This window comes from Paramormyrops kingsleyae, chromosome 11 (assembly GCF_048594095.1).
Source record: "Paramormyrops kingsleyae isolate MSU_618 chromosome 11, PKINGS_0.4, whole genome shotgun sequence".
NCBI lineage: Eukaryota > Metazoa > Chordata > Actinopteri > Osteoglossiformes > Mormyridae > Paramormyrops > Paramormyrops kingsleyae.
This window is the reverse complement of record NC_132807.1, coordinates 19,161,830-19,188,793: the sequence shown is the minus strand read 5'-3', so window position 1 is coordinate 19,188,793 and position 26,964 is coordinate 19,161,830. Positions and strand designations below refer to the sequence as shown.

General features: G+C 49.5%; 1 protein-coding gene across 2 annotated transcripts in view; it reads right to left on the bottom strand.

The window, feature by feature from the left end:
* Window positions 1–2,250: 2,250 nt before the first annotated feature.
* Window positions 2,251–26,964, bottom strand: part of LOC111846986 (teashirt homolog 3) — a 38,512-nt gene continuing 13,798 nt past the window's right edge. The window contains exons 1-2 of one of the 2 annotated variants that reach the window (XM_023817778.2): window positions 19,981–20,147; window positions 2,251–6,873 (exon numbers count right to left, since the gene is read on the bottom strand). In XM_023817778.2, the coding sequence (XP_023673546.1) occupies window positions 3,614–6,841 (3,228 nt within the window). In that variant the 5' untranslated portion in view covers window positions 6,842–6,873; window positions 19,981–20,147 and the 3' untranslated portion in view covers window positions 2,251–3,613. Of the gene's footprint in view, window positions 6,874–19,980; window positions 20,148–26,964 lie in introns of those variants that run through there. The other variant, XM_023817768.2, reaches the window with a different exon arrangement.

Sequence of the window (26,964 nt, the reverse complement as noted above, 5' to 3'; positions counted from 1 at the left end):
CGTAGGAGTAGAAAAGCTCTATATAAATGCAATCCATTTACTCTGCAAATGGGGATTACTCAAACATTATGTCTAAAACCTTTCTTCACCTGGAGTGTCTGTGAAATCCGGGTTAGAGGAATCACTAAGCCTTTGTATTTATCCAGCCAATCGGGCGACACCTCATAAAAGCCTGTTTGCCATATCTTCTCTCGGTTCGGTTGAGGTTGACCCGTAATCGTCAGAAAGCTTCCCGTGGGTCTCTCTCTCTTAACGATCTTCTCGTGCCACTGAGAGAGCTGACTGGCTGATTGTTTGGTCCCAAACACCAGGGCCATCACAAAGCATCGAGATCATTCCGGTTTTCGCGTTGAAACGTCTTCCAAAGGCCGATTACAACAGACCAGAACCCTCTATAAATACAGTGTGCTGTGTCTAAGGGCGGACACGCGTCTGTGTGCGTGAGAATCGAGGCTGCGGTCTCGGCAACCTCTCTGGCAAACCTGCAACCGTCTCGAGGAAGGAGCTGGCCGAATGGCTTCCTCCGCGGCGGTGCCACATTTCACTCGCTGTCAGTTAAGTGGGCCGCCGCCGGCAAACACGATGCTATCTCATGCGCCGAGGAGTCAAAACAGACATGAAAGACTAAACGGGGGGGGGGGGACAGGGGCGGGGAGCACCGCTGAAAACCGAGGACATTTAATCCATACTCCACAAGAAAAAAAAAAAAAAAAAAACGAGAGCAAACCCAGAGAGCGCACACGCCAGCTTCCTGTCTCACGTACGCCCGGATAAATGTCCGTTTGTGTGTCTAACGGTTTAGCGCGGCTGATGTGTAGCGCCGCGTCTGTTCGGAGGGAAATTACAGCCGGGCCCCCAAGAGCCGTCTCCCTCGGCTACTGGGGCGTATTGATTTCTTGTTGTGAAGTGTGCTGTTCAAGCCCCATTTAAGATTTTCATCTCACATGTAGCCCTGAGCACGCCGAGGCACCATAAATTAAGGAAATTGCATATTTATCACATGTGTTATTCTGGTACACTTTGCCGACGTGACTGACGGCGGGCCCAGGGCGACACTTAACAAGCTGTGCCCCCCCCCCGGATGGGTCGCAGGGACACACCTGTGATTTAGACCCTTACTAGTATTTTTCATGTTAGTTCGGGAAGAAATTTACAGGTCTCCTTAAATTAGTGTGTGTAATGGGGCCGCTTCCAAGGCTGAGGGCCTGTGAGTTACGCGGCATGAAAATGAGATCGGCTGGCGTGGGATTTTCCGGAGTGTAGTCTTAAGCGGTCCTGATTCCAGGGACAGCAATGGCTCGATTGTTCAGACAGGGTAAAAAGTAAACAAAGTCCCACCTTCTCAGCACCTTTAAGTACAAGAAAGACTTCAAACGACACATAAATACAAAAATAAATAAACATAACATTCCCCCCTCTGATTTTTTTTGTTTGGATAAAATCGGGGCCCTTGGGATATTCTGCTTAACTGGAAAAATATTGAAATCCTCGAAGGACGGGAAGCCGAACTTCAAAGTCAGGTTTTCGTTGACGCCGCTGCACTGTCATTTTCGATGAGGCGTGCGAAACAGTTCGTTTTTGTGAAACGTAACTTCCGGAAGGTATCAGGAGTCCGGGTCTCGCAGGCATGCTTGTGTGAATGTGTGTGTTAATCACAAGCTGCTCAGGTGGACATTACCCAGTATTATGATATATTTTTGGATGTCCTCGGAGACCATTTAAATGGGTCGACATAACAAACCAGCATGTTTCCATGGCGATCTTTTTCGGAATGTGACACACCAGAAGCGTAGTACGACTCACAATCTACATCTTACAGTACTGCAGGTGCAAACCCATAACGGTGCACGGGTATAGGTGTGTGCTCAAAATGCCAAAGACCAACGTACCCCAGGCCTATAAGCACAGAGGTCTGATGAATCATGGGAGTTTTCCTTACATAAAAATGTTGTGAGAGCAGAATGAAAAATGATTGGTTCAAAGGGATAACCCATGAGATTGCAGAGGAGGCAGGTGCAAGCAATTAGAGAAGGCGGGACCAAGACATCAGATTGGTTAGTCTGACATCTGACCAAGATCTGACTGGTTATCTGTCTGAACCAATCATTTTTCGTTCTGCCCTCCGAACACTTTTGTATAAGTAAAACTCCCATGAGCAAAGGCATCCCCCCAACCCCACCCCTCAACGAGGACGGCTCCATACCCGCTGCCCGACACAACCGTGAGCCAGACATATTGTTTTGCAAAAAAAAGGAGAAAAACATTTTTAATGCTGCAGTACAAAAAAAGGGTTATATGAAGACATATCATGGGTGCTCCGATGTCAACAACGAAATAAAAACAGGGTGCAGAGCTCATAACAGTGTCTGCGCCGTTTACATGCCAGTATATAATTACAAATGCTGTCAGCTGTCAGTTACTTCTGCAAATTCGCCGCCGAATATGTAGAGGATCCGTCAATCAGTGGGCTGGCGACCAGCGGTCACTACTCGTATCGTTTAAAGATGCAGAATCCACGGAAGAGCAATTAGAACAAAAAAAGGCTTTTTTTTTTTGACCAACAGTGTGTGTGAATACATGGCGGAATGCCTCAGAACTTCATAAAGTAACATCGTCTTTACAAACCTGCCTTTTCTGTTGCCTTCAAGAAATACAGTACATTTGTGTACTAGAGGGTTAACCCTTTGAGCACGAGGTGGAAATATTTTTAATGTTTTTTTGTTTAAATATCTTTTTTTTAATATATTTTGATTAAATAGCATATTTATAAAACTATTGTGCAAAACAATTTAATTAATGTCTTCATATATTGTGCACCAGTACATAGTCATCTTAAATTAAAAATATAAAATGATGCATAATTTAGACAGGGACTGGTATATATATATATATTTATATATTTATATATACAATTTTACACAGACCTGAATTTATTAAAGGCCCCTGATTTAATGGCAAACAAAAACTGCACTTTTGAGTTGTATGCCATAGCAACAGATTCCTGTACAATGATTTACCGTTGAATAATATCTCCTTTTTATTCGAATACGCAATTGCGTGGCCAATCTGTATCTGGAACGTTTTCCTCGAAACTCGACGCAGAAGAACATAGCCGTACTCAGAGGGTTAAATGTTTAGACGCTGACGGGAGCACGCTTAGGTCACATTAACAAAAAAAAAAAATGGGATAAAGAAAGTGCACCAGCTTTAGGTATTTCAACGTTTAACTAAATCGTCCATTAATACATGCAGCTCAGCCCATCCTGGGGATGCGACAAAACTAAATCCAATTTATACAAATTCCAAACACGTAGCACTTCATTTTAAATGGTTTTCTTTTAAACCTTCATATTTACCAGTAACAACAGTGGATTATGCAGCACCTCTATATTAAACACTGTACAGTTAAAAAATAAATCTTAAAAAAAAAAGAAGGAGAAGAAGAAATGTTTTTGGGCCGGATAATTCATGTCCGTGTGCCGTAACTAAACAGTAGCTTAATGGCATCATTGTGCAGTTTATCACCTCTTAATACTTCTTATTTCTTCTTTTTAAAAATTTAGGTTAAAAAGACTAGAGCATGAGAGAGAGCAGTGAGGCGCATTTCGCAGTGCTACTGCTTCTCCAGCTCGCACACGTACAGGAGGTGGTCCTCCGGCGACTTCCCATGGGTCTTACTGAGGTGGAGCTTGACGGCATGCTTGCTCGCAAAAGTCCGGTTGCAGAGCTTGCACTGGTACGAGGTGCCGTTACCTTCCTCGTCGGGTGAGGATGAAGGGGAAGGGGTGGAGAACAGTTTCTCGGCTGAGCCCGGAGCATGGTGCGCGACCTGGCTGCCAAACGGCTCGCCAGATAGTTTGGCCAGGTCTCTCAGCCGGAAGCCCAGGTGCGACTCCAGGTGGCTGATGTATGTAGATGGAGTCCGGATCTGAGAGGCGCAGTCGTTACAGAAGAACACTGGGTGGCCCGAGTCCAGATTCTTCAAAAACTTGGTCCCGCCCGTCCTCCTCAGCTGGTACTTGACATTGGCCAACCAGTGGCTGATGGTGGTCATGGAGAGGCCCGTGAAGCGAGAGATATGCATCCGCTCCTGGGGACTGAGGTCTGACATGACATATTTTCCGTCAGATGTCTGCCGTAGGCTGGCTGCAAACTGGGCTTGCAGAATCAGCAGGTGCTGGGGATTCCAGTTAGACTGCCGGCCCTTGCGCTTTTGGGCTGGGTTCACCTCCTCTGGCTCCTCCGGAGTCGCGCCTTCCACGTCCGACCGCTCGGACAGGCTGGTTGGTGTGGAGGACTTCGATGTGTGGCTTTCTGTCAGGTTCCTCAGCATGTCAGAGATGTCCGACAGGGCGTTCTCACGCAGAGGTGAGTTCGACATGAACGACACTACGGTGGACGTCTTGGCTGTTGTCATGGTAGACGAGGGAGAGGCTGATGCCGACGTTGACATGGGCGATAGAAGCCCAGAGCCCAAAGTGGAGCTTTTGTCACTCTTGCCTTTGGTCAGATCGATGGGTTGATCATTATTGATGTGGTAAAAATAGCGGTCCAGGTGCTCGTTTTTTTTGGTCTGTGCGGGAGGTGTGGCCACTGCAGCCTTCTCTGCCAGGCTGTTGCTCATTTTGAAGAGCATGCTCATAGGGTCCAGGGCTGGCAGTGCCGGTTTCGCCGCCTTGCCAAGATGGACGTTCATGACCGACTGAAGCGCACTTAAGGGGTTGACAAAGGGCTGCTCAGGAGGGTGGTCGGTGATGATGGCAGTGCTGCTACAAAGAGTAGAGGCAGAAACCCTCAAGGAGTCGGCCCCGTTCTCCAGCGGGCTTTTGGTGAGGCCACCACTGGTAGCCTCCTTCCCGCTGTTGCTGTTCTCTGGGGTTTTTGCCCTTGGGTCTTTGGGAGAATTGCTGGCCACCGATTCTCCCGCTTCACTGCTACAGGGAGAGGGTGAAGTCCGTCTCAGCGGGGAGGCCTTCTTCTCAGAGTCCTTCATCTTCTCCTCCACCTTAGCCACTTTCTCGGTGACCTTCTTCACTAGTTCCTCCATGGCATGGAAGTTGTTTTTTGGCAATGGAGATGTCTGGCTAATAGGGGGAGAAACCAGAGGCTGGCTTTTGGTTGGTGATAGAATCTCTCCAGCTGTAAACATGTATTTCAATGGGGAGCTTTTCCCTGAGGTGCCCAGGGAGAGCTTCATGATGTTGGGCAGCTGGTATGCAGCATGTATGCTTGGGTAACCTCCCCAGCTTGGGGTGCCATTCTGAGCTTTGTTGATGGCAGATGTCACTGTGTTCTCCAGTGACTTCAGAATGTCAAGTCCCCCTTTTGGACTCTCCTCTAAGTCTTCCTCAGTCAGGTAGTGGTACTTGGAGGCAATGTTGAATTTTTCCTCTTCCTCATCTGCAAACTTCTTGTCTTTACTGCTACTTATCTCCTTTGAGCACTCCACCTCCTTCTCCTCTTTTTTTATCTCGACGCAGAGCTTGGGGGAGGTACTGGAGGGTGGGGCTGTGGGTGTTGGGGAAAAGGCGGTGGCAGCCAATGGCACAGACTGAACTTTCTCCTCGGTTGGGGTACTCAGCGTGGGTGTGACAGGGGTCTCCATACTGGACTTCCCTTTCTTAATAGCAGAGTTGGTAACTTTGATGAAGTGACCCGTGACCATCATGTGGGCTGTCAGCTCCTGCAGGGTATTGTGGGAACTGCCACACTCCATGCATTTCAGAATCTGTGACTTCCGCGACTCAAACTGCCAGGTGTAGCTGGCACCATTCTGGTGTCCGTACCTATTGTTAGGTGTGCTATAGGGGTTGGAGACCTTCTGCAGGGCATCGTTTGGGTCAGTCAGGGTTGGTTTAGGGGTCCCCACTGATGAATCTGGGGAACTGGGCAGTTCCAAGTCGATGGGGGCCCTCTTCCGAGACGAGGAGATAATTTTGGCTGCCACAGGGGTTACGGGCTCCTTGAGAGGCACTTTCTGGTAGTGTTTTGTCTTGATCATGTGGACACTCAGGTCCTGTAAGGACTCAAAGGAGTGTCCACAGTACATACACTTGAGTACCTTCTGGGCATCCTCTTTGCCTTCCATCTCCAGGAGGGAGCGTTTGCGCGGCTTGGACCAGCGCTTGGTGCCGTTGCTGTCTGTCTCGTGGTTGTCGTCACGGTAGTGCCCCGTCTCATTCATGTGCACCGTCAGCTCCACTAAGGTGTCGTAGGCAGCGCTGCAGTCCTTGCAGCGGAACTTGCTGGCACCGGTGAAGATGGAGCCGTAGAGCTTGGTGCTCTGCCGGTAGAGCTGCACAGTGCTGAAGAGGCTGGGCTCCTGGTGGAGACGGTTGTGCGACACCTGCTGGAGGGTTTTGGCCATAGCCGACTGATGCCAGTCGTAGCTCCCGCTGCCACAGCTACTGCTGCTGCTGCTGCTGCTACTGCTGCTGCTACGCTGCTGGTTTTCCGCTGGTGGCTGGGCGAGATTCAAGTTGAGCGAGGACCAGTAGGAATTAGTCAGGAAGCTGGTGTAGATGGCCTTCATCTGCTCCAGACTGTCTGGGCCAGCGGGGGAGCCCTCGCTGGTGGCAGCGGCAGATGCAGTCGCCATAGGGGGCTCCTTGACCACCTCCTCCTCATTCTTGACGGAGGCACTCTCAAAGTCGGACATGCGATCGCTCGACTCGCTCAGGTGGGACTCGCTATCGATCTCGTGGCCGGAGAAGTCAGCCATTGGAGAGTCCTGGTATAGCGCAGTGTCCTTCGGGAGAAAGTCTTTCTCCGAGCACAAGAATTTGACTGGGGGCTCTTCCTCCACAGCAGAGTCATCCTCCTCGAGGTCCTCGTCCAGCATGGCCACCTCCTTCAACTCATCGGGAACATATGCTGTGGAAGACAAGGATCAAATTACCAACAGCGAACTCAGTGCATGCTCTATATACCGCACATGCGCGCACACAGACACACACACACACAGTAAAAAAATAATTCTAACTGTTTATGTAACTCCTTTTAACAACTGTCCCTTTTTATCTATTCCACCCGGTGAACAATAGAAAGTTTTTCCATTTATATATTTTATTGCAGAAATAGGGAAAAATCTCTCTTCAAACATAATTTGCCAACTTATTCTTCTCAAGGGGCAACAGCTTGAAATTAAAACTAAATTTGAAATTAATGAAGCACATTCTGGAGGTGGCATTCATTTCTAAAGTAATAAATTACTCCTATCAACCTCCGAGACGGCAGTTCCTGTCTGTCAATTAATATGTCTTACGCTTCTTCAGTCCCTAATGCATTTGTGAGCAGACATATCCACCATTTAAATTAAGCATGCATTTTCACTCATTATAGACCCAACGCTCATTCTTTGTAAATAAACCAAACATACATGAAATTTTAAACAGCAAATCACCCCAAATGAAATACATCTGTGTCAATTACGGGATTGAAACTTTATTCCATCCACCTTCTGCACTGGGTTCCTCATGCTGAATATCGGGAGCATCTTCTGACTTTAATTTTCCTTAATGGTTTGTAAAGAAGATTGTAAATAAAAAATGTTTCTGTGCAGAATTACCCACTGTTAAATTTGGTAATTGAATAATTCATAAAAAAAAATTCTGAGAAGGAATTTCATTACTATTATTGTTGTTATTATTGTTACCTTGGCAATAATACCCGTTATATTACATGCTTGTCTGAGTGAACTGCAATATATTTTAATAATAAAAAAGGTCTGTTTCCCAGAGAAGCGAGGAGGTTCTGTACATAACTCTAACTACAAAAAAAATCAGATTCAATGTTAGGCTAAATGCTTTTAACACGGAAAAATAAGATGAGGTTTAAAAAGTGCCAGGTCTGATTTTCGACATGGGATCCCTTTTGTGTCCATGACAGCCACTGATTATGGAGGAAGCAGCAAGTTAGATGGATGTTAAACAGCCCTGGTCCACTCCAGATCCCCGGTACACTATCCTGGTTGGCCTGTGACACCCCGGTACACACTCCGGCTCAGCTCTGACACCCTGGTACACACTCCGGCTCGGCTCTGACACCCTGGTACACACTCCGGCTCAGCTCTGACACCCTGGTACACACTCCGGCTCGGCCTCTGACACCCTGGTACACACTCCGGCTCAGCTCTGACACCCTGGTACACACTCCGGCTCGGCCTCTGACACCCTGGTACACACTCCAGCTCAGCTCTGACACCCTGGTACACACTCCGGCTCGGCTCTGACACCCCGTAACACACGCCGGCATGTTTTATTTGCTGCCCTCAGCAAAGAAGCGGCTTTGCGGGGGGAAATGGGGGCGTGTGCGCAGCGTCGGCGAAGAGGGAAGAAAATAGTCGTGGCAAGATCAGTCATCTGTCGCATGTGGCAGCGATTGGTGCTTGATGAAGTGGGTCAGGGGGAGACACACTCACCCGCAAACAAAAATACACACACACACACACACACACACTTGAATAACACACACTCTCACCCGCAAACACACACACACACACACACACACACACACGTACACACACACACCTGAAAAACAGACACTCATCCACACATACACACACTTACCTGCAACATACACATATGCACACACATATGCACGCACACATATGCAAGCACACATATACACACACATATGCAAGCACACATATGCAAGCACACATATGTACACAGTCCATGCATTCGTGTCTTTGTGGGGACTGTCCTTTCATTTCTATGGTCATAACCCTAATCCTGACTATGACGACCTTAACCCCTATCCAGCCCTAACTTTAACCATAAGTAACCAAACAAAATACAGACTTTGGTGTTTTTAGTTCTTTGATTGCAGTCTCAGATTTTTATGAAACTGAGGTAATCCTTGTGGGGACCAAAAAAATGTCCCGACAAGGTAAAAATCGTTCCCGCAACTCCACGGCTGCTCTTAGGGGTTGCAGCACACTTTCCTCTGCGGGTCGTCTCTGTCATTTAATCCGATGATCAAACAGCAACGGCTCCGGATGTGTTAAGCTCACACATGTGCGTTTACAGGGGAAAAAGTCTCAGCGTGGAGGAAATGGCGTTCTTATTAACTGTAGTCAAGCTGCTGTTTTTATGGGAACTGCTGCATTCTAACCACTTAAAGACACTGATATTTACTCAGCAGTTTGCCGCTTCTTTTACAAAGGGTCACTAATTTTTCTGAAGCCATGGCGCACCTGCATCATATAACGTCACCCAGTACCTTACGGCTCCTGTGTACCCCCGAGGAGAGCGCCCCCCCCCCCCCCACCGAAAGGAAAGCCAGATCCGGCAGGGTTGAATGTACGAACCGAGGGCACCAGGCCAGTCTGACAACCATACCGATTCCCTCTGTGGTTCGTTTGTTCACTTTAAGCTTAAATTTTAACTTTGCACAAGGTAAGCAATAACGGCAGTAATGAGGAGTAATGAAAACCCAAAGCCACGAAGCTTGTTCATAATTTAATTGTGCCCACACGCTGTCGTGATGAGGTGCAGGAGGGAGAAATCTCTGGAAGTCTGATGGCGGCCAGGCTCAAATCGCCAGGCATGCTTCACGGGACCTGTGCTCTCTCTGCACACATCATCGTCCCCCAACTCTCCCACCTCCCTCCACTGAAGACAGCAGCTAATTTTTTTTGTTTCCCACAGAAGTGTTTGTTAGCTGGGTAATTCCTGTGCTGTGAGAATAGCACACACTCGCAGGTAATGGCACCATGAGCAGCAGGAAAGGACGACTCCTATGGACGATAGATAAAACGCCACGTGAGGGACAAGCTTATAATGGGGAGACCGACACGCGGGGAGGACAAAGCCGAAAGCTTGGCTGAGGAAACCCTCTTGTGTGTGCTGTGGCCATCTCTCCAGATTCAGGGGAGAGAATCCCGGCATCAGATCAGGAAGCCCGATAGTGCACGTTTCACCACGGCCCACACGGATCACAAGGACCGCACACATGTCTGCACGCGCGCACTGGGACTGCCATCTGCTCCGAATCAGGCAGGACGGCAGCTGTTCAAGGGAACAAAGTCTGATTCAAGGACGTTGGACTTGCCGGGCCCAGACATCCCCCGAAAGATGCGGAGCACAAAGCCGGCTCTCACACGTGTGCGTGCATCTCCAACATGGCATCAGGAAGGGAACGGTAATGAGTAGCCAAATACAGACAGACGTAAAGAAACGCCCTCAGCATTAAAGGTCTAACAAAGGCCGGAATGCGATTAAAACGTGGTTTTAAACGGGGTAAACGCGGTGTCGTTTATCCTCCCCGTGTCGCTTCTGCCTGCTCTCTCAACTAACGAGAAGAAGAGAGAAAGGGGTCGGGGGGAGGGGCAGGAGAAAAAAAGCCAAACTCCCGGGGACTGACCTTGCCCTGAACTTGAAGGGACACGCTGGGGGAAGCCTCACGCGTGTGTGTTTGTCAGGCGTCAGTTCTGGGCAAAATGACAGACCGGGAGCGATCCCTGCTGCTATCTGGGCCGGGGCCCGCCGATGACGGCTGGGTAGCGGGGGCCGGCAAACACACTCAGGCGGTGGGAAAAAGACTGTGAGGGGGGGGGCGGGGGTGGGCCCCAGATCTGCGGTCACGTCGGGGGATGTGTTTCGATGGAGATTCTGGCCGTGCGCCAGACCGCCCTGCCTGAATGGGACCGGAGTCACTGTCTTCTCGCTGAGAACAATATTGTCTTTTTTTTATACCGGTTCTCACAGGAGTGAACTGCAAGCGGGGCTGATCGCGGCGTGCAGGTGCAGTGTTAATTAGAAACGGGGAGGGGGACGTGGTGCAGAGGAAATAACTGCTCAAATAAATAAATAAACAAGCAGCCCCCCGATTCACCGACACCTGGGGCACACGGGATCTGACCTCAGCGCGATTTTTGGGGAGATATCGCCAGCGTATCTTTTGTCGATTAATTTAATACTTGGGTACAAAAGCGAAAAATACATTCAATCTGATCACAAGATTTTATCCGTGAAACGGACTCCTCTGTCACATTTGCTGTTGCTGGGTAAATGATGATGTGGTTATTGATCATACGTGACCAGAAAAAAGCAACACTTTAAATCTGGACTTAAAGGCTAAGTTGGCGACAAAGAGCCTCACTGCATTATCAGGCCGTAAAAATCCAATTACATGTGATTATTCCATTTCGGCGCAATGATCATTATTTTCCAGTCTGTTTTCTGTTTATCTCTTAAATTGTTTTCCAGCATTATTGTTTATTACCTCCACCTCCATCTTACCTTGATTTTGTAGGACTCAGCTGTTTGGCTTCCTACCTTAATGTCCCCGTTGTTGTACAGCTAAACACCCCAGCGTGCAGCGAGGCGACTATTACACAAAATGCAGTTCTCACTAAATGCTGTTATAACGCCACGGTCCATAAAGGCCTTGTTGTTAAACTGCAATGTTTCAGAGATTATCAGGCTAATTGTACCATTAGGATGTAAAAATGCGATTCTGGGTACCTAGACCTAATCAGACCAAAATCTGTGACTGTGCTCTTTGGTTAATCACTTGAGTTTATCTCTTCAGGTTGGTTTTTAATAATAATAATAATAATAATAGTAATATATATATTTTTTTTTACAGAATAAATCGCTGAAATTGTTTAATTTTAAATAATTCAATATAATTGCTCCTTTTAGACCTTAGACTAATTTATATTATTTTAAAAAAGTTATATGTGATATATAATCAAGTGGCTTTTTCCGAAGGTTTTTGCCCATTTATAAGATTAAAATCTACATTTTTAACTGCCATTACATGCAGTCTAATTTACGCCAAGGCTAATTTACGCTAATCAGAGCAGCTGTCGCACGTTAGTGAGCGGAAGGAGGCGAGGACACGGCGACAGTAAACAGGCTCGCACGAGGCACACGAGCACGGGCCTCTAAAACAGAACATTAACCATTAAAAAGTCTACAGCATACCAACGCTCCGCCATAAAAAGGTGTGCCTTTAAATCATGCGACGGACACATGTGTGCTTGCATGGGCTGCACCAGCGGTTCTGGAAGCAGTCAGAGAGTAAGTAGGATGCAGTGATAACAGCCCAGTGTTCAGTCCTGGGTGCAGGGAGGATGTTTGAGTCGGGAACATCCTCGGAAATCCGGGAAACGGCCACCCGCACATTCAAATAAAAGAAAGGACTCATTCGCTATTTATTTATTTACTTGTACCAATTGATAATTGACTAATTATAGCTTTTAATTCAGTCATGTGATATACAAAATCAAAAATTTTATGAATGTATTTTTTCAGGGGTTGTTACTGTAACACAAAACACACAGCAAACATAGCCAAACCCTATTCTACTTAAGCTCAGGCTGGGTGCAGAACGGTGTAGTGCACACACACACACACACACACACACACACACATACACACGCGCGCACGTGAGCACGCACACACACACAGCATTTCCTAGACACCAGATGTTTAGTGAGCACGGGCACTGAGGAAATCGCCCAGGAAATTACCGCTCTGCATAACAGGAGCAGGCCTAGCACGCCACACGTAGCTGTTTATAACACAGAGCACACTGTCATCTCTCGAACGAACCTCCTGCACACGCGCGCTAATGCCTTTTAACAAGCAAACGTCTCGCCGAACCCCATACAGCAAAACGAAATGTAAATTGTTCACTCTGGAGTCCCAACTGGATCCCAGTCAGTGTACCTGCAAACATTTCACTCTATTAAAGCTGTCAAGTTAAAATATAAGCGCCCGCAGGTTATTATTTTATTAGATTAAGCAAATGAATAAAGTGTGAAAACTACAGTTAAAGCGTCGACTAAACATTTATATAAATAATGTTTTTTATCCTTAACGCCCTTTTGGTGTTGTTCGAAATATTTAGTTCCTTAAATAAGACGAGAAGGCTGCACTAGCATAGCATCTCTATGTGTTACACAAGCAGACGCCCGGCCTGTAACAATCCCAGAAGGCTCACTGGGGGGGGGGGGGGGGCATCAGGCAGCTGTCGTCGACGTGAGTGCAGGCCTCGGCCTCGGCTACGGCAGTCAGGAGCTGCGTTTGCGTGAGGCTCTGTATGTGTGCATGCGTGTGCGTGTGCTTGTGCACACTTCATTACTGCAGTCGTTAGATGTCTCAGTTGAGATGTGTGGTGGTGTCCTGGCATGGGGAGGGGGTAACGGCGACACTAGAAGCCTCGGCCTATCTTGAGCGTGGTTAGGGCCGCTGCCTTCGGTGTAGGAGACTGAGGTTTGGGTCTAACCAAGGCCGTCTTTCCCAGAGGAACAGCTACGGTATGTTGGGGGGGGGTCGGCTGGTATTTATAGTGCCGTATGCCTCCTCAAGAACGTTCCTATAAACAAAGTCCTGACAGGGGAGTGGGGGATTTTACCGGCTGGCGGCCCAGTGACGCACACTCCCGCCCGCCCTGTTGGCCCCCCGCCCCGACACGTGATTTGTGAGGAAGAGATCCAGCCATCCATCCGACACACGAGGAGAGACCAGCCCCAGTGTGCGCCAAGAGCTCGCTGGAAGCACTGCAGCGGGATCCTGGCCTAGCCCTCATTATCAAACGCACATCCCAGCATGCACTGGTGCTGTGAGTGACGTGCCCTTCGCTGATTTTAGCCTGGCGTCCATCTTGACCTCTCGTCTACCCCTGACATCTCTGCAAAAGGGCCTGGAAAGTCAGCCTCCATTCTGTACTTTCACCGGTGACTTCGGGATGTCTGTGCATACAGGGTATGGAGGGTAATTAACGGGCTATATATAGCGATGAATCTCGCATTAGTCAGCGGTTCCTCCGCGAAGGCCGCATCCGCTGTAGCGTGGCGTTTCGGGTGGGTCTGTGGGCACGAGTGGGCGTAGGGCTTCCTCAAAAGTTCGGTGAACATGGGGAGAAGGGGGGTGATTGCCCGTCCCCCCTCCCCCCAAATCGCAATCACTCCCTCCTTTTAACTTGTCGTTACCGTGACCCGTGTTAATGAAGTTAATTGAATTTGGGATCAATAATGCTTAATTATTGCAATTTGACACGCAGAGACAAACTGGTCTGGTCTGAGGACGTGCGTGTGTGAGGGGTGGAGGGTCCCATGGGGTTGGGGGGGTGTGCAGGAGTTGGGGGGGGGGGGGGAATGGCGATCTTCCCGGCGCTCCATCGATCCCAGAGCGACGGCATCGACCTGGGGGCCTGATGAATGGGCCCCACTTTCCCAGCCTACAAGCAGACGTTCAAGCAGAGTACTCTAACCCCACCCCCCCCCCCCACACACACAATGGCAGTGGGGGCCACGCCTGGCAGCCAGGGGCCACAGAGATGCACGCGGCATATGAAAAATGGCCGTCCACGGTGGCCGACAGCAGGAGGAGGAAGGGGCTCAGCAGCAGTGATCACCGCTGATGTGCGTTAATGTGGGAGAAGATGGGGAAGAAAGGCCTGAAGCCAGGATACGGGGTACAGAACAGCCCAAAAATGCTGGCAGTAGGATGGCCACCTCCTCGTCTCAGCTACTGCACCCAATAGCCCTACCATGATTCCTAGAGATGATATTTAGACCTGGTTGGAGCTGTTCTGGTGAGGTCCCCCATTCGTGTGGGTGCAGGTTGTGTCACAAAGAAAGCCAGCAATGCACTCTGGGAGATATAGTCAGTGCGGACGCGTCGGCCACATGACGGACCTGGGGGTAAATGCTAGCGCGGCTGTCCGCGCTGTGAACAGGGGCAGACGATGGTGTTACAGGCCACACAAAGCGACCTCTGGAGTACTCATTCATTCTCCAAGCACCCACCCCCGCACCCACCCTGCCCCAATTCAAAGGCACTGCCACGGGGCAAAACCCACCGCGAAATAACCCCTGTTACCCCCTGACCTTCAGAGTAACCCTCACCTAAACACAACCCCTACAGAATCAATCACCCCCCTCGGATCAACATCTAGGGTATGCATTACCTCTAAAATAACATCTACTCAACCCTTCAGCCTCCCCTCGCCCTCCTCGCCGACCTCCAAATAACCTTTCAGGCAACCTTCAGCTCAAAATAACATCCAGGGCAGCCGCTCGACTGTGTGACATGACCTTTGACCTTAGAATAACCCTGCTCTCCCAGAGCACAGGACAGGGGCAGGCTGGTGAGCACAGGACAGGAGGAAGGCGATGTAAAGCGCCACGTGTCCCTCTACATTGTGCTGTGCATGCGGCACTGATACCTCTGCCTAATTTCCTCCTGTAAATGTGCCAGGCATCCGCTGGCTGTTCCCCATCGATAATATCATTTACATTTATTTTATTTAGCAGATACTTTTGTCTTACAAACATTCGACTCGGCATTAAGTGCAGCTAGGCTCAACTAGCAGCAACTAAACCAGGAAACCTTCAAATCATGAACTGGGCTGTTCTACTTGAGGTTCCCACATAGAGGTGATGTGGCGTGGTCCAGGAGCCCGTGGGTTAGGCGCCCCCACCCAGGCCATGAATCGGGGCACTCGCTCTGACATGGGGCACTCAGTTTGAGTCCCAATCCCGACACCCCTGAGACAAATTGTTGTTCGCTCACAAGAACAATACTCCTGATTATTCACGAATTAAAAGCTGCAAAAGCCAAATTAATACAAGATTAATTTCCCTGACAATATTGTCTTGTCTTCCGGGAGCGTGACCTGCAACGCGAGAGTGTGAGGAGGTTTCGAGGCCGCGAGGACTCCAGTATCTACGGGACGACTTTGAAACGATCAATCGTGGAGTGACGACAGACTGCGTGTGAAGCATTTAGCATTTAACATGACAGATGAACCAGTTTTAATTTCAATTGACAGAATTTACATAATTAATCAGTGATTGATTTCCTTTGTTTTATTTATATGTAATTTATAACTTTTCTGGTGACTGACTGTCATTTGTGCATCAGTGTGGAAAGGTGTCGGATGTAGATTCACCGATCGGCTAAAGCATAATGAGACACGCGCACCTCACTCCTCACAGCAGAGCTTTAAGGCAACACCCCAGCAACCATCCACACGCTCAGCCTGACATGATAACAAATCTGCGAAACAGTCCAATCACATTTTTGCAGATTTTTTTTTGGTCGTGGAGATGTGCCCGTGGTCGTGGAGATGTGGTCGTGGAGATGTGCCCGTGGTCGTGGAGATGTGTCCGTGGTCGGGATCAGAGATGAAGTTGGGTATGATAAAGCCTGGTAACCCCTAACAAAAAGGCGACAGAGAATTTCAGGGGAGCATCCGTCAACGTCAGCCTCAATCGCGTCAATATGAACGCCCTCGAAGGCAGCGTCTCCCACACAGAGAGAGCACATGCATGCAATTCCTGTGCCGTTTGGCCCCGACGAATCACTGAGCTTGCATCATTACCGTGTTTTCACCACCATCTATCCATGCTATTCACTGGAAAATCATCGCGAGCGTGCAGACAAGCTCAGGAATATAAAGCAGACCTTATAATATCGACTGACGCCTCTGACTTTATCCATACTGATACACTGATCACTGTCAGTGATGAACACTGACATTATATATCATTATGAAGAGCATTTTCACTGCGTTAAATAAAACAAAAACAGTCTCATGTCTTTCTCTCTAACAGGATATTAAACCTGACTAAACAGGAGACACTGAAGGATAAAATTCTCATTTGGACACACGTTTAACACTATAGGGAAGCAGGGCTGCTTTTTATGAATGGAGGAAAGAGAATGGCCACAGACCATACAACCAGGGGGGCGGCGATACTGAGCAGAGGCCAGAGCCAGACCCCCGCAGCCTCTCCCTCCCTCCTTCTCTCTCCTCCTTCTTTCCATATTTTCTGGGCTTGCTCAACAGGATAGTTTTAATGAACACCCCTACAAATACAGTCACACTCACACGCACGTCCACTGTCGACACCCGGCAGAGATCTGCACTCCCAGCGGAAGAGCAGTAACTAAGCCAGGAACCCCGCAGAAATCGTAAAGACAACCGATGTCATCTGTACCAAAGGGGGGGGGGGGGGGCACCTACACTTACGGGCTGCCCCCTCATCGAAGCTCATACCACAGATCCCCATCCCCAGGTGAAAGACTGGAGTAGAAACCCAAACACACACACATGTAGTAACTCCACTTTTGACCCATTTCTCTGACCTCATTGCCTAAGTATACACGCCACGGCGCGCAAACCCACCTGCCCTTGTTATGAACAGATACTTCCTGTCCCCACACCCGCCCCTGGAGGTCAAAGGTCGACCTTTTGGGGCTAGCCTGGTTACCGGAGCAACAGAGTCCACAGGCGTGGAGGAGAGCAGCATGGCGTGGCCGTCGGGGCGTGCTGTGAGGCCGACACCAGACGGGGAGGTGTTTGAGGCCCCCCGTGGTGTGGGGGGCGGGGCTTAGCCAGCTGCATGGTCCATGAATGAGCCATGCAGCTCCGCTTATCCACCCCCCCCCACCTATCATTTAAACACGCAAAGCCATAGGGGTGACAAATGCCACCAAGACACCCCCTGTGCCACCGTCCCGGCTTCCACTGTCAGTTAACCCCTCTTCCTGTCCAGACGCAATACTGCATGTTGACGAACCCTGGGCAGTAGGGGGGGGGGGGGGGGGGGGAGTGGTTGGTGCGGCATGCCCACATGCTCTGACCCCCCAGTGCTGTTCTAACCCGTATGGACCATGTGACACTGCAGTGGACTCTCTCACACACACACACACATACACACGAAGAGTCGTGTAATCATATCTTTATGGGGACCGCTCATTCATTTCTATGGGAAAAATGCTAACGCTAACTATGACAACCCCTACCCAGCCCTAACCATAACCATAAATAACCAAGCAAAATACAAGAGTTTTTGCATTTTTAGTTTTTTCATTGCAGTCACAGATTTTTATAAAATAGTTTTCCCAAAAGGTAAAAAAAGATGTCTTCATCACATTGTGGGGACATTTGGTCCCCACAAGGTAAGTTATACCTGGACCACACACATACACACACACGCACACACTCAGAGCTCTGCACCTTAAAACAATCCTACTTCATCCATCACCGGGATAAAACAGCAACTCTGCTTATGTCTGCATCTCTAAAACTGCATGTTTATATAACAGTATAATATCGTCATTCCCAAAATTAGCCGCTTTGGATGCAGAGAGATGCAAGTGTGAGCCCTCAGGATCGGGTCATTGGTGCTGCATAGGGAAGATGGGGTGGGGGCATGTGCCTCCCCACACACCCCCAACGCCGGTGAGCTGCACAGGCCCTGAACGGGGGTGGGGGGAAGCTAGCATCCCCTGAAACCGCCATCTTTGTTACCTCGATGCGGCATTTGGATTAGATCAACTGCATTCCAGGGCCGCAAAGGGCAGCCTGAGGGTCACATGGGTGGGGGGGGCGGGTCCTAGCTAGCAGCCAGTTTCCCCACCTCAGATCAAACAGCTGGGTGGGGGGGGGGGGGTTGCTCTGGCTGGCTCTGTCTCCTCTGATCTCAGCCCGACCTGCTACATGTGCCTGGCGAGAGGGGGGGGGGGGGGGGGGGCATGGAGCAAACCATGCTCAGCGGGGGTCCACAGCTCATGCCCGCCGTCAGCCCCCCCCCTGCGCGCACCCTCTAACACAAACGTTACGGGCCGAATAATAGCCACTTCCAGCCATAATACGCAATCTTAAGCGTGGGCGCTCAGCTGATTTAGGCCGGCGACAGGCACGTCAGTCAGGCCGTGCGGCGCGGGGGGGGGGGCACCCTAATGGGCGAGCGCCGGGCGTCTCGTCCTCTGTGCAAGATTCGCCCTGTCGTCGGGTGTCCATTACCCAGCGTCCCGCACAGATCCTTCCAGACAGGCCTGATGAAAAGACGCTACTTGGCCTGGGGGGGGCGGGGGGGGCTCGAAATAAACTGACATTATTATTTTACTGTCCTATCATGTAGATGTAGACAATTATGATAATGCGGGGTTTGTCAATGCCAGGGCAACAAATTGCCAGATATCTCGCCAAAACGGGGAGGACGCCCCCCCCCCCCCACCTGCACCCCCCACTCTCATCGTCATCTCCGTGGGTCAGTTATTCGCCTTCCCAGAGCAAGCGGGGAGCGGAAACACGGCTCTGCGTCCCACTCTGGGCTTTGCGGGTCTGGAGCCCACCTGAGCTGGGGCAGGGAGGTCGGACGCCAGGCGATGGGGAAATAGGCCCGGGGGGGGGGGGCACCGCGACTGTGCTTGCCGGTAATAAAACGTCTGAAATCAGTGCGGTTTGCAGGAAGAAAAACGGGTTGCAATAAAGCAGCAAAGAAGCTGTGCTGTGAGGCAATTTAGGCTGCAAAACACAAACCATTAAGTTTGTGCATTATCTTTTAATTTAATCTTGAATGATTTATAATCCATCACGCAAGGCTTCAACCATATCCAATTATTCTCTGCGGCTTGATTGACAACAAAGGTGATTTATTTAGCTAATAAAAAGTGATGGGAGCTGAGCTCATACTGAAAATAACCAACTGGACGCAGCCTTTAAAGAGACAAGCACCGTTTTTTCATGTGGCCACGCTGACGATGTCATTTCCTGCCCACAGATCGAATCCTTCGGACAGCAAAAGGAGCAGAGCCACCCCCACCCCCCCTCCAAATTGACTTAACCAGTTTCCTGTTCAGAACGGAAATGATTCAGGTGGGGGTTTGAATCCCACATTTTGGCAGTTGGGATTCTGTGGCTACAGACAGGGAGCCCCCACCCCTCAGGCGATTAAATCATGCTTTAGTTTCATCATGCGTGGCACACGTGTGATCTTAGCGGGCACTTTATCCGTTAATGTTCTGCTCAATCACGCGGTATTAATGGAAAGCAGAGACGCCGCAGTCCGCCGGCTCCTCAGCGCGTTCCTGGGATGACACGCTGAAATATGAATCTGTTTACGGGGCCAACATGTATGCCGAGCTAATGAGGCTTCAATCCGCGGAATTTAACAGATGTTCTTCCCTAATTCCATAAAAGTCCACTTGCTAGAGGATGCACAATATTTACCAAATGGGCACACAAATCAGCTCCCGGTGCGGGGCGGCGGATCCGCGTCCCATCGATCAGCGGCCATCCGACACGGCAGCACAGACGTGCACTTTTGCCCTCCAGGAAAAAAAAGGGGGGAAAAGGATTTTTACAGCCTTTTAATTAGCATTTCATATCGCAGTCAAGCGTCTCCGCTGTGGAATTACCCTGATACCAGAGTGGCTGGTCCTGATGGAGTGAAAGGGCTCTACTGTGTTTCTGCATGGGCATACGAGCACCAAGGCACACACACACACACACAGGAACACGCACACACCAAAGACGGAAACACACAGCAGTGTGTCTATGACACACATTTACTTAACGCCTCAAAGGAAATAAAATGACAATAAAAACACCAAGATGAGGAGAACGCTGAAGGCGGGCACGGGGGGGCCGGGCACGGGGGGGCTGGGTTATCTCATGTAACTGTTTACCTCCCGTGGTCGTTGCCCCCCGGGAATTAGGAATGGGGTGGTGGGAGGTGTGGGGGGGGGGGGGTGGTGGTAAGGAGATGAAGTGGTGAATAACAAGCCTGCCTCTGGTGAGATCGGGGTGGCACTTTAATAGGCACGCGGGGGGCGGTCTCTCTCTGGATAATGGTGCAATCAGGGGGGCTTGCCAGTGGGCTGCCCCCACTACCGCCCCCCTTGGTACTGCCCTGACGGATAAGGGGAGGAAAGGACAGGAAGGGAAAAGAGAAGGAAGGGGAGAAGAGGAAAGGGAAGGAAAAAAAAGATAAGAGAATAAAAGGAGAGGAAACTAAATGAACGGAGAGAAAAAAACTAAAATAAAAGGAAAGAAAGGGAATTAGAGGAGGAGAGATACAGAGCCGTGGGATGAGCGCAAGGGTCCCTGCAGACCCCTGGGGGTGGGAGAGGTGACGTGGTGTTCAGGAGAAACACACAGACACACACACACACACATGTAGGGTAAACATATCCTTATGGGGACCGCTCATTCATTTCAATGGGAAAAATGCTAATGCTAACTATGACAACCTTAACCCCTACCCTGCCCTAACCATAATCATAAGTAACCTAACAAAATACAAAAGTTTTTGCATTTTTAGTTTTTTCATAGCAGTCACCGATTTTTATAAAATAGAGTTTTCCCTTATGAGGACCAGGAAACCGGTCCCCATAAGGGAAAAAGAAACAGATATTTATCACGTTATGGGGACATTGTGTCCCCATAAGGATAGATAAACCCGCTCGGACAAACACACACACACACACACATGGACACACGCATATGCAGAAACAGCAGAGAGCTTTTAACCGCCCAGACCAGCAGCCTGCAAACAAATGCCGCCCCCCGCGGTGTCCACCCTCACCCGTCCACCACACCCCCTTCCGTTTTCTAAAGCCCCCCCCCCCAACCCCTGACACTAAGCTGGCAGCATCTTCTTGGCAGAACGTCTCCCCACTCCTGAGGAAAGGCTTTGCCGGCAATCCTGTGCTACATTCACAGCCCCATCAAAATAAAGCAGGATGGACTCCCCCTTCACCCCCTGGAACAGGTCACATGACACCCGGGGAGGGGGACGGGGGGGGGGACAATAAAAACGCGTAACACTGACGCTCCCCAGTGCCCGCCTCTCACTTCACCACAGCAGTAGGAGGGATGGGGGCTACGTGCCGAAACTGAGCACAAAAGGATGTAAACAGGATGCGTAATTAAGACACCATTGAGCCGACATCATGACTGCAACATGACAGGGAACACATTCATGTTGATGGGGAGGCGGGAGAGGAGGGCAGGGACAAACAGAGAGCAGCAAGCCCACCAACCGCACCACCACCTAGTGCGCTCGCTACCGCCACCTACAGGCGAGGCATCTGGGTGAGTTAACCCCCCTTCTTTACGGCGTCTCGGATCTCTGTGCCTCCTGCCACTTTTCCCACAATTCCCACAATTTACTCCGTTACCGGATCGGTCGCTCGTTTGCACAGTTCTCATTAAATATCTCGATGGTGTTAATAGAAACCATTGCTCTCGAGCCTCTCTGTTATTCTAGGTGTACCTTGCATCATTTCAAAGACAATAATTATTATAAATGTAAGGCGGCATTAAGCATTTAATTTAAAATGATACACAGGGCTGCTCAGGATGCCTCGTCCTGTTTACTGACACATTTCAGAAGGCAGCAACGGATCGTTCGTTTTCATCTAGACAAGCCATCGTAAGTTAAACATAAATAACCTGTCAAATACAGCTTACCATTATTTGTAATATTGCTAATTAAATTTAACCCGTGGCTGTAAATTCCAAAACTTATTCAACCTGAACTCACCTGGTTTAAAATACCTCAACCTTAACTCAGCCAGTTTAAAAATGATATTTGATTTTATCAGACAATCGTCTGACTGCAAGCTGATCTGGTCTAGGTGTGACGGCCTCTGTGTCTCTAAAATGCGTTGGTTCCGGTCTGTTTTCTTATCAGTGATGAGTAGGAATCTGATCTGTGTGACGGTGTGGTACAGCCAGTCCACGAGCGAGGAGTGTGGCCCCAGATCCAAACCCCCCCGACCCCTCCCAACTAAGATCCCGTTTCTGTGGCAACGCACGGCTTGGCCCCCGAATCGGATCAAACATTCCTCAGACATGTGCTTGTACGGTTGTATACAGCCACATGTTATTAACTTGTTTCATCGTGTGCTCGTGACCTAAACATCTCCTCTAGCTTGTTCTGCACGTGCTGCAGTGTAACAGAACACTCTAGGGGGGCATCGTGCTGCAGTGTAACACCGCACACTAGGGGGGCATCGTGCTGCAGTGTAACAGAACACACTAGGGGGGCATCGTGCTGCAGTGTAACAGAACACACTAGGGGGGCATCGTGCTGCAGTGTAACACCGCACACTAGGGGGGCATCGTGCTGCAGTGTAACAGAACACACTAGGGGGGCATCGTGCTGCAGTGTAACAGAACACACTAGGGGGGCATCGTGCTGCAGTGTAACAGAACACACTAGGGGGGCATCGTGCTGCAGTGTAACAGAACACACTAGGGGGGCATCGTGCTGCAGTGTAACAGAACACACTAGGGGGGCATCGTGCTGCAGTGTAACAGAACACACTAGGGGGGCATCGTGCTGCAGTGTAACACCGCACACTAGGGGGGCATCGTGCTGCAGGATGGACACACTCATGGGAAAAGGTGTAGATAGCTCTTCACCCCCCTGTTTCTGTATCATGCATGGGGAGGAGGGGAGGGGGCTGTGGTGGGATTTTATTGGCCAATCAAGATTTAGGAAAAAGTGGACGAAATGCAGATGTACTGGTGTATTTATATTGTGATTCGATACTCAATGATACAAAAATTCATCTGTGATTTACAGTGACATCAGAACAGTGTGTGTGTGTGTGTGAGGGGGGGGGGGGGGTGGTCAGATTGCAAAGGCCCGGTTCTGTGGCAGTGTCTCGGACCTGGCATGTGTGAGTGGGCGGGGCTCTTGAGGACAGCCCCCGCTGACCGAAGGCGAGGTTAGTGGCTCTGGCGAGCAAAGGGCCGAGTTCCAGTGCTCAGACAAACCCCTCCAGTTCCAACTTCCCAGGATCCTCTGGGGCCATTAACCTCCAACCGCAATCGGGAAGCTCGTTTTATCGGGAAGGGGGGCCGCAAGGAAAAACAGACCCACAGCTGGGAGCAGGCTGTACACACACAGAAACACACACACACACACACACAGGAGCGGTTGCACATCCCACCAGCACTTAACCCTGTGAAAAACACCCTCTGCAGGTGGTGTTGCCGCAACACACCGCGTGCCGGTGGCTGGGCGGGCTGGCGTGTGCACGACAGGAGCGCGCTCAGAACAGCCAACCAACTAGTCAAGAGGGGGGGCAACGTGCCGCAACATAACGACTAACGCTCTGACCGATCCCTGGGGCGACTGGGAGAGAATGATGCAACCACTGCGAGAGGGAGAGAGGATAGACACAGCGGGACGAGCCCCCACCCCCCCAGCCCCCCTGACATTACGGCTGTCTCTGATTCAGAGGAGCATTAGGTACATCTCTCCCAGACGTCGAGACAGCCCCCCAGCACTTGGCTTCCGGAGGGAAGTCTCCAACTAAGCGGATCGTAAACGGTGCAGTGCCGGGCTTAGGCGTTTCCGTGCTCGTGTGTCTGAGAATCTCCTGTCACGAAGGTCCTCTTTTTTGCTAGAACAATCGGACGGGAACCTTAACAAAATGGAGCCCTAACCCTCCTGCTTTTGTTTTATGGCTTCTCTGCGGGTTAGCAGGCCGCCAGAGGCACCCCCGAACGATAAATAAGGGGTAAACGGCGCCGTCGAGCGGGCGCAGGAGATAATGCGGAGGCCGCTATCTGTGCGGACGCAGGGACTTATCTGCATTGTAGAGCGCGGCGGAGCAGACAGGACCCATCACGTGTATTAATGTTCTGCAGGTGTCCGTGTCACGATGGGACGATAACTGCGAGGCGCAGGCCCCATGCGCCCAAAGCTGCCGCAATGTTTTCCTCCCTCACCGGCTGTGGAGCGGGGCAAGCGTGTCATTTTCCGACACGTTGGGATGGCGATGCCGGGGGAGGGGAGCAAGTCTCCGATGCTTTAACCCCCTGAAAGGTGACGTTCTGACCGGCGATCAAACAGATTCCACATAATTGTTAAGGTTACAGAAACACCTTAGGCAAACCATATGAATTACCTGAATTGTTTTTGGCAATTATTAATTAAAATAAATGTTACATTTTTGCCATATATACAGAAATGCTCATTGAGATTTATACCACACGTACATAATCAGTTGAATTGTGATTAATATAAGCTGTTGTTTTCTGCAATGTAATAAATTAAATTCATCACGAGGGACAAGGTAAAACTCGTTAAAACTCACAACTAGTAAACGAAACTTGTCAACTGCCGTTTCCGTGTCAACAGCCGGTTTAATGTAAATAGATTAATTAATTCAGCCTACGAGTCTGAGGTTGGAAAGCACGATTCTGTCGTGTTGTGGGGGCATGGCACAAAACTAGCTAGGTGCTCTCTATACGTGCCAGTTCACCATGAACAATGCAGTTAATTCTATTGCACATGCAAAATTAAAAGATCCAAAATCAATTTGGTACATTAATCATGTTTTAGGAAAAGAGAGAACGCTAACAAACCACTTTCATACGCTGCCCTGGTAGCATTGCTACAACTACAATGCTAACCATGATGACATTTAATACAATCTGGCTTTTTCTCCATAACACAAAAAGGCACAGGGTCTACACTAAAAACATGCACTTTTGACCACAGGTTCTAAAATAATGCCGTCAAGGTCAGGGTTGGCCTGAGCACCAAACTGGACCTAGAGGTCACTGCTTTCATTCACTGGTGACTTCTTACGGTTTTCGGATTTATTTATTTTTTTATCTGAATCTCTTTTGTACATTTAGCTGGAAATGATTATTAAACTGATACATTACGAACATCACGCAGGATCCAGTGAGCCTCTGAAACATTAAAAGATGTTGCCTGTTAAGCAACCCAGACGAGCCCCAAACAATGTTAGAGCACAGGACAGGAAGATAACCTCAGCGGTGCTGCGAATATGGCACTTCATTATAATAATAATAATAATAATAATAATAATAATAATAACGATGATTATTATGATGATGATAATGATGATGACGATGATGATGATGTCCACCTGCTAATGACTTCCACCATATCTGGAGCATTCACACTTGGGATTTTCACTAGGGGGTGGATACGTTCCACTCGGGTCCTGGATTTTGGTGGGTGTCAAGGGCTGTGAACTCGATACCCAGCAATCACTTAACACGCTAAGATGTGCTACAGGCTGCTATGAATGCCCTGTCTATCAATTGTGATTTTAAAGCCCCTTTCTAACCTCTGTGAGAGTTTCTATTGCTGCAGAGAGATGCTGAGAGATTTGCTGAGAGACCAGCGGGGAGATGAAGGAGCACATGCCCCGCTCAACACCAACGCACCTTAAATCAGGGTTCCCCAATTTCCAGTCCCGGAGAGCTAGTCCACAATTCAGTTTTCCCTGCTCAAATGCATCTTAATCAGCTGATTACCAGCTTTAGTGGGTATGTTTAAACAGGAAAATCTTCAAACTGTGTTGCAGATTGGCCCTTCAGCACCAGAACTGGAGATCCCCCCCTTAAATCTTTCCTTAGTGCCGGGCAACACCCTTAGTGGGCTTTTACTACACAGGGCAGGGTGTGTTCCAGTACCAGCTGCAGACCAGCTGACCTCAGCCCTGCAAAACACCTCATTTTTACACTCCAGCCTTTTCATGACCTCTGACCTCTGACCCTTCTACCATACTCGCTCCTCTCCCTCCATGGCTTTGACCCTCTGAGAATGAGTATGGGCGGTGGGTCCATTTTCCCATCATTTTACCGGGCCGTGGGAAACACACGCGAGTAGAGAGTCCTTACGGGGAGAAAGCCACGGCGACGGGCACCAGCGAGGCGTGGAGAGGTGGAGGTCAACAGAACGCGCTGCCTTCAGACCAGAAAAAGAACGACCTAATAAAAAAGCGCCCCGTAGACTGTTTTGTGTGTGTACTGTAGTACATCGCCCTAAAAACAGTTTATTTTGAGAGGCAGGCTTTATTTAAAGCGTAAAGCGGGCCTTTCACCGTGGTTGCCTCCCCCATGCCAAACAGATGACATCACCGCGGCCCACACAACCCACCTAAGCGGCAGGACAGGTGTGGCCACATCCGCGAGAAACATTTATGCTAAATTAACGCGGCGGATACGAGAATATCTAAAGCTGAAATGCGGAAGACGCAGCTTCGTGGATACATGGATAATCCGCCCATGTCAGAAATAAATCGGGTGCGTACTCTATCCAGCACAGCAAGATCTCTCCATCAAGAGTAACACGGACCTACGAAAAATGCTTTTCCGTGTCTGCTGGCCAGCGAACGGCTATTTAGCAGAAGGCAGCAGCGTGTCTGTTCCTGG